The sequence below is a fragment of the Lemur catta genome, chromosome 1, assembly GCF_020740605.2.
Source record: "Lemur catta isolate mLemCat1 chromosome 1, mLemCat1.pri, whole genome shotgun sequence".
NCBI classification, from domain to species: Eukaryota; Metazoa; Chordata; class Mammalia; order Primates; family Lemuridae; genus Lemur; species Lemur catta.
Genome location: NC_059128.1, coordinates 259,286,759 through 259,300,235, shown reverse-complemented (window position 1 = coordinate 259,300,235; position 13,477 = coordinate 259,286,759). Strand labels below are relative to the sequence as shown.

Below are 13,477 nucleotides of genomic sequence, written 5' to 3'. Positions count from 1 at the left end.
CAGTTATCACTAAAGATTGAAATACCCTTGTTCCCATCAAGGGTCTTAAGCAAAATGAAATTGGGTCTTTGCTTGATTACCAGTGGGCTCTCTTGAATGTGCAGGTTTACAAATTTAAAGGCTATAAGTTACATGTTTATGAATTTAAAAAGCTTTTCAAGAATTAATAAAATTAATGTCAGTTTTTATCAGTTTAGTAGCCAATTAAAACTTCTAGGTAGCATATTTTTTTTTATTTCAGAATATTACAGGGGTACAAATGATTTGGTTAGATAAATTGTTTTTGTACCGTGCCCATCCCCCAGATAGTGTGCACTGTACCTGTTAGGTGTGATTTTACCTATCCCTTCCTTCCCCCATGTACCTGCTTGATTTTGGATAGATGTTATTTCCATACGTACACATAGGTGTTGATTGATTAGTTCCAATTTAATGGTAAGCACATGTGGTATTTTTTTTTCAAGCATCTTTTTGTATACTAGATATCAAGCATGACGTTAGGTGCTAGACATACAGAGATCAACACAAAACAGTACTAGAAAAATCTGAGATTTCTAGACTTCAGACTTTATTGACTTAAGATACATTAATGATGGTAAACTTGATTTATGGACATAGAATAAAACATCTACCTGTTATGTTTCAGATTAAATTTAATGATTAAAGAGGTTCATTAAACACAAAGTTTACAAGTTTAAAGGATAATAGGAAGGATGCAGTAAAGGACTACCACACCTAGAAACTTTCTAGACTTCCCCAGTCTGCTTAGCTGATGCCATCTAGCCTGAGATTTGATTCCCCCTGCAGGGGTGGGGAACCTGCGGCCAAATCCAAAACCTTTATTAAAAGGATTTGTCCTGTAAAATTTAGATTCTGTCAAAAGGCTGCACCCAACGATCCAAAAGGCCACATGTGGCCCCAAGGCCGCAGGTTCCCCACCCTGATGTCCCAGCTCACAGGCCCACACAGACAGCTGATCACAAGTCAGAAAGACCACATCTTTCAATCACACTGAATTCTGCCATTATAAGAAAAATCTGTGTTTAGATGGAAGAAAACATATTCATAGAACAAAAGGGAAAAATATTTTTAGTAGCAGATTTAATACTTAGTTTGTTTGAAGGTAAACCCTTAAAAGTGGCAAAAAAATATTGGACTCCCAGGACAGAAAGTCCTAAGTCTCAAAGGAGTAACTATGATTCTTAAATGTACACACTGTACTTGCATAGAAATTAATTTTCTTTACAAAGAAATACCCTCATGGGGTTTTCTACTCTTGCCAATAACTGGCAGCACAGCCAGTAGCCAGTTATGGCCTTGGACATGCATAAAGAAAAAGACCAATTTGTTTGTTCATCCCAAAGTGCTTCCTTCATACTTCAATCCAAATTTTGTTGTGGAACTCAATCTAAATATTAGAGGAGATGAATTAGTACTGTAATAAGAATTACGCAGCATAATTTATCCATAGTGCACACATACTTTTATGTGAGCTCTGCACAATTTAATTATTTTAGATGGATGAAATACTTTAGATGGGTTTATTTTACACTGTAGGTAAATATAATATTTCAGATGAACCAGAAGCACAGGCAGAGTTACAGACTTCTCTTTCTTCCCCTTCCCCAGTTAGGGAGCTCCTTCAGGAATGATGGCTTTAGCTTTGCTACATATATATTGGTCTGACAGTATAAGTGAAAAGAGCATCATTTTTTAGTTCAGATAACTTGAACCTGAGTTCCAGTTCTGGCATTAACTTTCTGTAGGATCTTGAGAAGTCATTTACTATCTCTGTAATACTTAAATGAATAAGTATGATACCTCCTATATGTGCCTAAGAGGTGTGCTGTAAACATAAAATGATTTAGTATATGAAAAACTGTTTTGTAAATTATACTGTGCTCTACAAATATAAGTTGATATAACAGAAACATAAAATTATCATCAAATGTATGTAAAAGCTTTCTGCCCAGCATGTTCAAGTTTTCTTCATTATTACTAGTAACTAATTTCCTTAACCTTTTGAAAGAAGTGAACTTTTAGATTTATTTCTGTTATCTCTGAATCCCTATAACAATGTTCTCATTTTAGGTTTGTTGGATTTCATTGTTTCTATCAATTTTCATAAAATCATTATTCTCTGAAATCTGATTTGTATACGTATCTTTGCCCTTAGAAAGGAGACATCATAGATATCATCTGCAAAACACCAATGGGGATGTGGACAGGGATGTTGAACAATAAAGTGGGAAACTTCAAATTTATTTATGTGGATGTCATCTCAGAAGAGGAAGCAGCCCCCAAGAAAATAAAGGCACACCGAAGGAGTAAAAGGGAAAAACCCAATACTCTGCAGGAGTTCTTGGAGAGAATTCATCTTCAGGTTAGAAAATTATGGTTTCCTTGGTTTTGGTGGGCATATGAATGGAATAATTATGGAGAGTGGATCAGCATTTGTATAGTGTTGTTTAAAAGTACAAGACTTACAGCAAAGGAAAATCTGTTTTCCTAGAACAGCTCTTATTTCTCCTTTATTACTTTTATTATGCAAGGACAGGTCTTGATATAACATCCCCTGGACCAAACCCTGATAGCACTTAACAGTGACAGTAGAGATTAATGTTGAGAAAGTACAGCAAAAAATGAAAAATACCTAGGAGAATAAAAGGCCCAGAGAAATTATCTAAATGAGAATGATAAAGGGAGTATGAAGAGTAAAGTAAAAGTCCAGAGGAGTGAAAGGAAAAATGAAAATGAAAATGATATATTATATAGAGCAGAGATCAAAATCAAGTTGAGAGGAGATCAGTAAATACAATGGTTTTAAGAGTAGTTTGTTAGGAAACAGTGATATCATTAAGCCCCACAATGATTGTGTTAAGGAAAGTGTGTTGTTCTATGTATATAATCCAATTATTTTCTTGTTGTATTAGCAAGACTTTTATGAAATATCCACCTTGTTAAATGGTGTGTACATACAATATACCTACTCTCAATCAATTTATAGTTTTGCAATCCATTTCTAAAATTAACTCAGCAGTACTTTGGTAATTTTCAAAATTCATCAAGGCAACAGCCAATTAAATTTTCTTTATTGCTTTTTTTAATATCTAGTTATGTTTCTGTGTGTAGAAACACTCGCTAAACCTTCCTGCCTTAGTATTGGTGCACCCCAAATGGGATGCTCCTTGGAGGAAATACAGGTTGGAAGCTTGCTTGCCTCTGCTGTTCGTTTGTTGTGTGACCCATGAGAAAACCAAGTTCTAAGGGAATGAGATGACTTGCCCAAGAACCCACAGGTAGATGGTTGTGTCAGAATGGGCATTTTTCTGTTCTCTATTCTAATTTAGTGCTCAATTAAAACACACTTTTTAAAAAAGAATTGTCATGGCTCTTGCTTTTTTTTTTTTTTTGTCGTTGTTAAAAAGGGCTGGTAATAAGTTCTTCTTGATTACTACAAACTTTTAGACTTCCTCTTATCTTATTTGAGTAAGTAAAATAAGGATATTGAAATCATGATCAAGGAAAATAAGAGGAATTTTTGAGGAAGTTGAAAAAGCATTCGATTTCACTTTGCATTTTTATTCTGTTAGATAGGACAGAGGTTACACAAATAACATACGGACTTTGAAATCAGAAGCCTATGAATTTTAAACTAATATATATTGATGCAAATGATGGACAAAATATACATGCTGAGAAAAGAAACAATACTGTCCCCAACTACGGTGCTTTTATGCTTAATAAATTCTTTTAATTAAAGTCTAGAATTCCTTAGGTTTATATAATACCCTTTAACAAAAATGCTAAACTTACATTTTATATAGAACAATGTCTGTTTCAAACTCGTTTTTTAACCTATCCCAAGAAGTTAATAATAGTAGATGTTTTTGCAACCAAGCAAATAAGAAGATATGTAGATTCAGAAATATTACTATAGTATACAACTTTGCTAGAGGCATTTTATTGATAGACTTAAGGAAAGGCCAGCTCTGTCAATTTAGTGAGTTGAGAAGTTAAAAGTGCCAAATGGGATGTGTGATCCAGATATTTAATTAATCCATGATTTGGAATTGTATAGCTTAAGGTAATTATTTTATCTTTACATTTGTCCTTCTAGAAAGTGAGAATTATATAACATAATCCTTTAAGTGCCCCAGAGTTCATATGTGGGAAGCTAATACAAGTAAAGTTAAGCAAACATTCTTTTGGCATCATTGGTTTCCATGTACATTTCTACATTTTCTTTAAATCTAAAGAGAACTAAACATAAAATATTTGAATCTAACTAGTTTGTACTATACATATATTTTCTCTCCCACAGGAATATACCTCAACACTTCTGCTCAATGGTTATGAGACTCTAGAAGATTTAAAGGATATAAAAGAGAGTCATCTCATTGAATTAAACATTGAAAACCCAGAAGACAGGATGAGGTTACTATCAGCTGCTGAAAATCTCCTTGATGAAGAAAGTAAGTGTGCACTTCTACTCTTCTCTCTAGCTGATAAAAGCAGTTTCATGTAAATAGTAAAATCATTACAAATAATGGCCCAGTTTTATTTACTGAGAATCATAAAAAGCATTCTTTCCCATAAAATAAGTTTTTTCATATAAATTTGGAAACAACAACTCTAGTCAAATGTATAATTAGGGATAGGAACTTTTTTTCCTTATTGGACTCCTAGGAAATGAAATCTTTTCTGGGTACTTCATTTCGATTCTGCAGAGCTATTAATTTACTCACAAGTGGATGCCTGCATTCCCAAAGACTGAGGGAGTTAGAGACAAACATTTAGTAACAGCATAAGCCATTAGTGAGAAATGTCACACATGGCTTCTGTAGAACAACACAGAGCATGGCTGTAAGCTAATGAGCCTTCGCGCCACACAGGAAAATTCATTTCATTACCATATAGTCACATCTTGTACATGTTTATAGTATTCTTTCAGAATGCTATAATAGCTTGCAAAAATATTCAGCTTCACTTTTATTATCTGAGATGGTGCTCTGTATTTGTAAGTATAAACTGAAGATGGAATAATACATGCAGATTCACAGAATGCTGGCTACACTAACAGGGTTTGTAAAGATAGAATAGCTTTTATTTTTGTAATTCATTCAGACCACCTTTTCCACTAAATCTGGTCAGGTCCCCAAACCCTGAGTCAGGATATGCCAAACTCTGCAAAGAGTATTTTATGAGGGATAAAAAGGAGAGAGATGGAGTCTAATTTTAAAGAAGAAGAACTTAGATCATTGTATCCAGCTTTCTCTTTCAAAAACAAAACTACTAGTAATTATTAACTACTTTCTTAAAACATGTGCTCTGACTAAAACTTTGGGCCAAGGTCTTTATGTTTATTATGCTCTTGAGTGCTCTCCACAGCTGTGTGTGTTAAATAGTACTGCCCTCATTTTTACAATGAGAAATCGAGACAATAGTGACTTGCCTAAATGCATACACAGTGAATTGCTGGGTTAGGATTCCAACCCAGTGTTTGTGCAGCTACGCTATACTTTCTAACACTACAAGTAACAGCCCCGATGTAGAGTGAGAGGAAAGCTGTATTTAGGACCCCAGCCCCTCCACTATCCTTTTGTGGGTTATTGTATACCCTCATAAGCCCCACAAAATTGGGGCATTGCATATGTTTACTATATACTGGCTTTTTATCTAGTAGGAATTAATTTACTTTTTTAGAAACTGTTCCTTGCTTTATTCTTATTTGCTATCTTGTGTTTGCATAGATTTTCATCCTTTTCCAAGAGATTTCACATGCATGACTAACAACATCAGCAGGATGGATTTCATCATTAGGTCTAGGTTTTCACATACTCGCTTCAAAGTTGTAGGGGCTGGGAGACGGAAAAGATAGGGAGATGGGGGTCACAGAGACAAAGTCCAAACTGAAGAAAGTAGCCAATTTACTCAACAGTAGAAGCCCAAACAAAACTGAGCAATGTAAATTGATGTAGCAATATCTTTCAGGTAAATGATGCGGTTTCTTTCACATCTTGTCATTTCAAGACATAGCTCCCACTAAGCAAAGTTCGTCAAAGAAATAGATTTTGTAGGTTTCCTGTGTTGATAACATTCAGTGTCATTACCAATACTCTCCAAAATAACTTGACCATGAAGTATAGGGAGGGAGAAGAGTATTTTTTGAACACTTGTAAATAATTGTTTTTCTTCCACAATATAGCATACATCTAGCTATTTTGAACGATTTACAGATGAGGACAAAATTCGGAGGTAAATTTCAAAGAGGTTGAACAGCTAGATAAGTAGCAGAGATGGAGTTTTAATCAAAGGCAGTCTGCTATGAAACTCTTCCATATGTGCAAACTGGTAAATTTGAGAGCAATGAATATTTGAAAATTGAAGTCTTCTGCTAGTTCACCAATTTTCTCAAGGGCTTTAGTTCAGTTTTCCACCTCAGCAAGTGAACGGTGAGAGGCTACTGCGGCTGGCTGGCAACAGGGTTTGTGCAGGGAAGGGACGTGGAGCCTCAGCAAACAGCGCTGTCAGTGATAAGTGTCCAGTAAAGACCCACAGAGGGAAGATGGGTCCAGTGCAAAGGCTTGTGTCCACTCCATTTTTTTCATTCCACCTCCCTCATCCCCTGTCTACTTTCTATGTTAACAAAAGAATAATGATTTATAGGTGATACAATATGAAAGTTGGATATAATTTTAAAAACCAGCTGACTCAAATTCTCCCTTTGAAAGATGTGAAAACTAAAACCCAAGTAGCTAAATGGCTTTCTCAAGCTCACATATCTACAACTGAGTCTCTTACATCTACCAGAAACATGTCCCAGTACATCCTGATCTCTGAAAACAAAAGGATATCTCCAAAACATGAAATGACTTTTAATATTTGATGTAAGAAAAGACAAGTTCCAGAAATTATTTCCCTATATAAAACTTTAGAAAATGGTACTTGAAGGTCACTAGAAGTTGATCACTTAATGAAAGCTAGTAACTTACAAACATGCACATATAGAGCCAAATTCTGAGAGATGAAAAATAGAAAAAATGCAGATTCAACCAATGTTTCTTGTCAACACACTACCCTGAGATTTTTCTTATTTTAATCTTATGGTCTAAAGTAGTATTAGAATATACATGTCAAAAAGATGCATATTGCATGTTAGACTATTCTGACTGAAAGCTATTTATCTTATGTGAAACTGCTTTGCTCAAGAAATAAAGAAGAATGACTTCCATTTGTTGATAAGATGGTGAGTTCTGATGATTTGGCACCATGCTGCAGCATACTTATTTTTATCTATTCTTTACTCTGTGAATCATATCTTCTACAACCGTGCTAAAGATTAAATGCACAATCTTCATGTACCCTGAATGATAAAGACCTTGAATACATGGTTATATAAAACTGAGACATTATTAAAAACAAATTCATGTCACAGTCATAGGTTAAATATAGTTAGCTTTTTTTGAAGAATGGGGTATGCAAATTGGCCAGGATTTTATGTATGCATTTTATTTTGATCATTGAATAATGTCAATTTGGGGAACATGAATACATCCCTACTTCAGGGTTTCATTGTTAGTTTGGGAAATTGGAAAGTTTTGCTTTGCTAATCATTCAATATAAAAATTGAGCAAATAGGACATTTGTTTTGAGGATAACACATTGATAATGTAGCAAAAAGTGTTATAGAAATAACACTATGAGATAATGTAGAAAAGATCACAAGACCCATGTGAGCCTTTAATATATCTAGAGGGACCAAGAGGATGGGGGACAGGACATGGAAAAAAAGAGACATCTAATATTTAGAGCAGGCAATTTTCCTTTTCTCTTAGCCCAGGAAAGATATCATTGTACCCACCTGGACCTTGAAAACATAAACTGGATTACACTTTTTAGGTCACTGCTTGACAGGAGGTAAAGATACTTCTCCAAAAAGCTGATAAAAGGGCTGGCATGTGGTGTTAGAGCTGATCACAGGATTACCTCTGGAGGAGGATAAGGACTTTGGGGTTCTGAAATCCTAGCAAGACCAGCAGAGATATTTGGGATTTGCTGCTGTGTTGCATTAGAACTGAGCAGAACTAGGTCATTGGTTTCCTCAAATGGGATTCTAGATAAGCTTAGAGGGAAGAGAAAAATTGGAGTGAGACTCAGCTTTTGAAGGAACAAATGAGCAGAATCTGTTTATTTTGTGCACAGTAGGGTTTCTCTATTTATCATCTGAATTTAAAAATGGCTTGTTTGCTTTGGGAGTAATATTCACAAGTAAAAAAGAAAATAGAGAATGTGTGTGTGTGTGTGTGTGTGTGTGTGTGTGTGTGTGTGTTGTTCATAAGCACAGCCTTCAAGGCCCCTTTGCCTTACTCAGAAATGCCTCTTTAAAATAATAAGATTGTTTACTACCGTTTACAATAAGTATTTTCTCTTTATTCTGCACTTGTTCCTCTTTTCCACACTTAGAAGCACTTTGACATGTCTTAAAATTGTGTCTATGAGAATGTGTACTATTTTCTTTGGAGACAATGGGTGACGGAAATACCTTGTTTTCCCTTGAGTACAGGAATAATTAAATTTTAAATTGAAAAAAGTTGGTAAGAGAATAAGCAAAGTTTACAGAATCCGTATACAATATGTTTTCGATACCTGCAAACTCTGGTTACAGTGCCAAATGAGAAGGAAGGGGAAAGGGTGGGTTGTGTGCCAGACCACTGACACCAGCTGTGGTCACAGCAGCCCTCATTGCTCAACCATACCCAGTTGTGCCTTCCTGCCTGCTGGTCTGCCCAAATCCATGCAGGGCAACTGGCGGGGCCCAGCCAGGAGCTTGGAACGCAAGCTGCCAGCAGGAGAGATCTGCAGCCATGCCAAGCAGCACTCCAGCAGTGGGCCTGACAGTGTGCCAGGGCAGCCTGGTGCCCCAGCCCTTGACATGTGTACCTGGGGTTTCCAACCCAGTTGCCATATGATTTGAATCTCGATTCAAGAAATATATAGCTTTTAAGAAAAAATATGCTAACTGTCTACATATACAAAGTAGAGAAGGCATACAGGCATTTTCCTTGTATGTATATTTATAAACATGTGCTTAATATCTATTTCTAGTCATAGCTGTTTGGATCTATGCAATTTAATTTCTTTAGATTTCTTTTTTAATTTACCCCCTAAGATTTCATTTGTGATAGATGCCATACTCAAGTATTTTTACTCTTCTACCAGAAAATTCCCAGTGAGAAGGGTTCATAGGTATTTCACCTTAGGACCTGAGGACCTTTGTTATGCCTGTACACATACAACATTCCTAAACTGGTGTTTCTACTGCACCAGGACTGTGTCCTGCACATGGCTTTGTAATGATTATCCTGGCTGAACAAGACCAAAACGTTTATTGCCACATGCTTTCCCAAAGCCCCTAGTCTTGTGCTTTGTATCCAGTGGATGGTTAACAAATGCTTAAAGAATGCATAAATGCTGAGTGAGGAGGTGAAGAGATCTGTAAATAGTAAGCATGTCTTTTTTTAATTACAAAAATTAAAATCATCTGCAATCCCATCTCATACATACAAGTTTTAACAGGCAGAGTGGGATTGGGGTGCGTTGTCAAGATTTTCTGTATATGCTAACCATGAACACGTGTATATACAAGAGTGTAAACAAGTACTTTTTTGGAGGGCAATAATGTAAAAAGCTATCCAAGTTTAAAATGGGCACAATTTTGTATCCAGAAATTCCAGTTCTAGGAATTTGTCCCACTAAATTCAACATACAAATGCATATAAATATTAGATAAAATAATAGTATTTTTAGTTAAAAACTTGTAAAAATAATAGGAACTTCCATCAATAATTAATTTGTTAAATGAATTGAGATATACACAAACAATAAAATAGTTTGAAGGTGTTAAAAAATGATATAGAGTGCTATGCCTACTGACACTAAAATTTGTCCAAAATATATTAAGTGGTAAAAGCAAATAGTAGATCAATAATATTCAGGATAATCATATTTTTCAAAAGTAATAATTTTACAAATGATGAAATTAGATTAATTTTTCACTATATAAATGTCAAGAATGGAAAATTTTACCTCTACTCTGTTAAAGTCTCAGGCTGAACCTGAAAATTAAATTGATATAAGACAGACATCAATAGGAGAAAAGCATACAAATTTATTTAATACAGGTTTTATGTGGCAAGGGAGCCTTCATAAGGAAATAGTCAAAGAGGAAGTTCAAGTTTGAACACTCATATACTAAATTAGACAAAGAGTAGTATATTGTGAAAATGTGACAAGGCACAGGCACTTGGGATAGGATAGTTATTTGGATGGAGAAGTGGTTAGGAGACTAAGGGTTAGTCTAACATGGTTTGTTTGTGCAGATTTCTCTCGGCCTCAACTTCCCATCCTTGATAATGATACTTTTCTTCTGGTATAAGGAGGACATCTTTCACACAGGAATTTTATATGCTTTTAAGAAGCAGAAGGAAAGTCAGAGGGATTTTATTGCACCTGCTGTTATTCAAGTATGTTAAACACAAAATAGTCAATATGCTAGAGCAGCATATTTTGGGGTGACATGTTCTTAATTCCTTCATCTAGCAAATGGGATTAATTAACCTATAAGAAATATGATATTGATTTCCCCAGGCCCCAAATTAAATAATATGTGATAGTTTTTAACCTTATTTGATCATTATCAATGTAGTCAGTCTAACATAAAAACAACTCAACTGAGGGTAAATCAAGCCATTCATGGAGTGTGTGGTTGGAGGGAGTAGCAACCTAATGGCATTGTCGGTGCTGGTGTTGAGTTATTGTGATCTGGAGTGAGCATGTCTCTGCCCCTACTGAAGAACCCAGCACAGTGGAAATGGAGATTGCCATGGGTAAAAGTGAAAGAATTTACTCCCTGGTGCACATCTCGTTACAGTGTAGGCTATGATGCTAGACTGCAAAGAGAGATGTGCAGAAAGACAGGAAGTCATTTCAACCCCACACTCTCTCATGGCCTCAGGGAAACAGCAGCAACTGGTTGTTTTTCCATGAATGGATTGCTGTTTTTCATTTGTTATTTTTCCAAAAGGTGGGCTAGCATTCAAGTGAAATGAATGACAAGTATTCATTATAATTAGAAAATTTAAGTGTTCAGGTAACTTAAAGATATTCTTAAGATAAAAAATAACTGAGAAACATGCCATATTGTCTGCTAAATTTTCCTCCATGAACAATGCTGCCTCTAAACAAATAAATATAGCCATAGTTACCTGGAGAGTGGCTGGATTTTCTTCTGAGTTGCTCAACATGGGGTTGAGTTTTGAATCATCCTGAGATGTGTTTCTCTGGTTTTTCCTCTTTGGAAATGGCATCAGGCTAAAGAAAAAAAGGATAATTCATAGAGCTGAGAGGTATCTTCATTTGAATTTCAACAAAATTCTTTTTCTGATTTTCTTTACTTCTTATTTCCTTTAATCTAAACATCATTGTGTTTATTTTTTTAAAAAATGTTTATTGAGTACTTTCTTTGGCCAGGCATTTTTCTATGCGCTTTAGATTGCATTATTTTATGGTACTTGGCCCAAAGAAACAGAGGCTTCAAACCTAAGGCAAAGAAGATAGTAAAGTCAAAATCTGGAAGATTTGGGTAACGATACCTGGGAAAGTCAACCAAAAATTAGTAGTTTTTTTTTTTAATCCTTACCAAATTTTTAATATGTGAATATGGGGCAGATTTCTCTCTTTAGAGTCTGAAAACTTTTCCATAGTAAGGATCTAGTTTTATTTCCTTAAAACTTCTTCACTTTTAGTATAATTGAGATTGCCTATACTTAATTAAATGTCACAACTCCAATATAATTATTTTATGAATAACTATATTAGCTGTCTTCTGTTTTAATCACCATGCCACTTTTTTTCTACATTGATGATTATCTTAAAATGTTGATCCATGGGCTTTATACAATTCCATAACGATTTTGGTAGAAAGTAAAGTATTTTAATATTCAAATTAGTTCTTCTTGATAGAATGTTTCCTAAATAATTTTTTCTTAACATGATTATTATTACATAGAGCACAGACCTGTACTCTTTTCTGGAGTTCCTATTATGCCTACTGTTAACTGGCAGCAATAAGAGAGAGCCTTTTTCAAATTATTTAATAATTCTTCAATATACGCAGATTTGAAAATGTATAGTCTTTGGGATATTTGCAAACCATTTGAGGGCTTTATTGAAAATTTATAACATTTTAATCCTTTCACTTAAAAGAAATAAACAATAAAACATTGTAGATGATCTGAAAATATAGGGGAAATATTTAAAATTTGAACATTTTCATTTGTGAATTCTATATATGTGTATGTTTTAATATAATTTTAATAACAGAATACATAAATTGTGCATACTTTTTTTAACCTAACATATTATCTGAAACATTTTGGTATAAAAAGGTACATTGAGATACCCTATGGGAAGTCTATAATTTTGGAGGCAAACTGTTTCTTATTCCAATGTGTTACTTGCCTGGTTAGCTCAGATGATTGAACCATGGGACAAAACTGATGAAGGTTATGGTTTCAATTTCTGGGTAGGCCAGTTAGCTTTACTCTGTTTCATGGCCACATGAAGAGACTAAATGGCTTAGAAAGAAAATATGGATGGATGCATTAGTGTGAATTCACCCCCTCTGCAGGAAAAAAACACCCATAGCACAAGACCTAGGGTTGTGCCAATCCCTGTCATTAGTGGCAGTATGAAAAGAAACAAGAAAAGGAAAATCTTGAGCCTCCAAATACAAAAAGTGAATGCCATATAGTTTCATCTCCATAATGTAAAATAATGACCTGCCTTTTCTTTTTATAGTTACAGTTGAGAGGCTCCAGCTGATCACCTGCCTAAAATTATTGCAAGCCTGGTGGGAAGCATTTGAAGAGACATAGTCACGTTTTCATGTCACTAGGAAATCATTTAGCAGATTACTGCTGTTCTGTAAATTACCATGCTACACAACTTTCATACTGAGAAACTATTTTCTTTTTCCTTAAAAAATGCAGATGAAAGGTTTCTACAATAAATAGCCTATATTTAAAACAAACCAATTGCTAGAATTTAGACAATGTGATATAGCATTTCTCAGGTGGAAATAAAAACAAATACATTTTTATTGCTAATATTAACCACTGATATATCCTCTGGTAAAGTCAGTTTTTTTATTTATTATTTGTTTACTTTGTTAGCCATCAAGGTGTATGTACAGAACTTCTAAGGATGAAATAACAAGCTAAGTACTTATATTATGAAAGGAAAAGAGCTAATTTTGGAAATTAGAGTTCTTTAAGCCTAAGTTTTACATCTTGAAGAGACTCCCACAATTGGTAATCAACCTAAGTAGAACAGAGTATTGGGAGCAAACAGTTTTTATTATGCCAAATCTTGTTTAGAATATAAGTCTGAAGGGAAGTAGCTCAATTCCTTTAAT

The 13,477-nt window shown here is 34.7% G+C and overlaps 1 protein-coding gene and 1 long non-coding RNA gene across 3 annotated transcripts in view; one reads left to right on the top strand and one right to left on the bottom strand.

Annotated features, from left to right (window-relative positions):
* Positions 1-13,477, bottom strand: part of LOC123630644 — a 126,290-nt gene that overhangs the window by 5,500 nt on the left and 107,313 nt on the right. The window contains exons 2-3 of one of the 2 annotated variants that reach the window (XR_006732723.1): positions 11,268-11,373; positions 10,295-10,470 (exon numbers count right to left, since the gene is read on the bottom strand). This is a non-coding gene — a long non-coding RNA (uncharacterized LOC123630644). Of the gene's footprint in view, positions 1-10,294; positions 10,471-11,267; positions 11,374-13,477 lie in introns of those variants that run through there. The other variant, XR_006732724.1, reaches the window with a different exon arrangement.
* The window catches only part of SAMSN1 (SAM domain, SH3 domain and nuclear localization signals 1), a 49,304-nt gene that overhangs the window by 32,771 nt on the left and 3,056 nt on the right, over positions 1-13,477 (top strand). The window contains exons 6-7 of the mRNA XM_045540464.1: positions 2,177-2,383; positions 4,325-4,475. Coding sequence (XP_045396420.1) covers positions 2,177-2,383; positions 4,325-4,475 — 358 coding nt within the window. The remainder of the gene's footprint in view (positions 1-2,176; positions 2,384-4,324; positions 4,476-13,477) is intronic.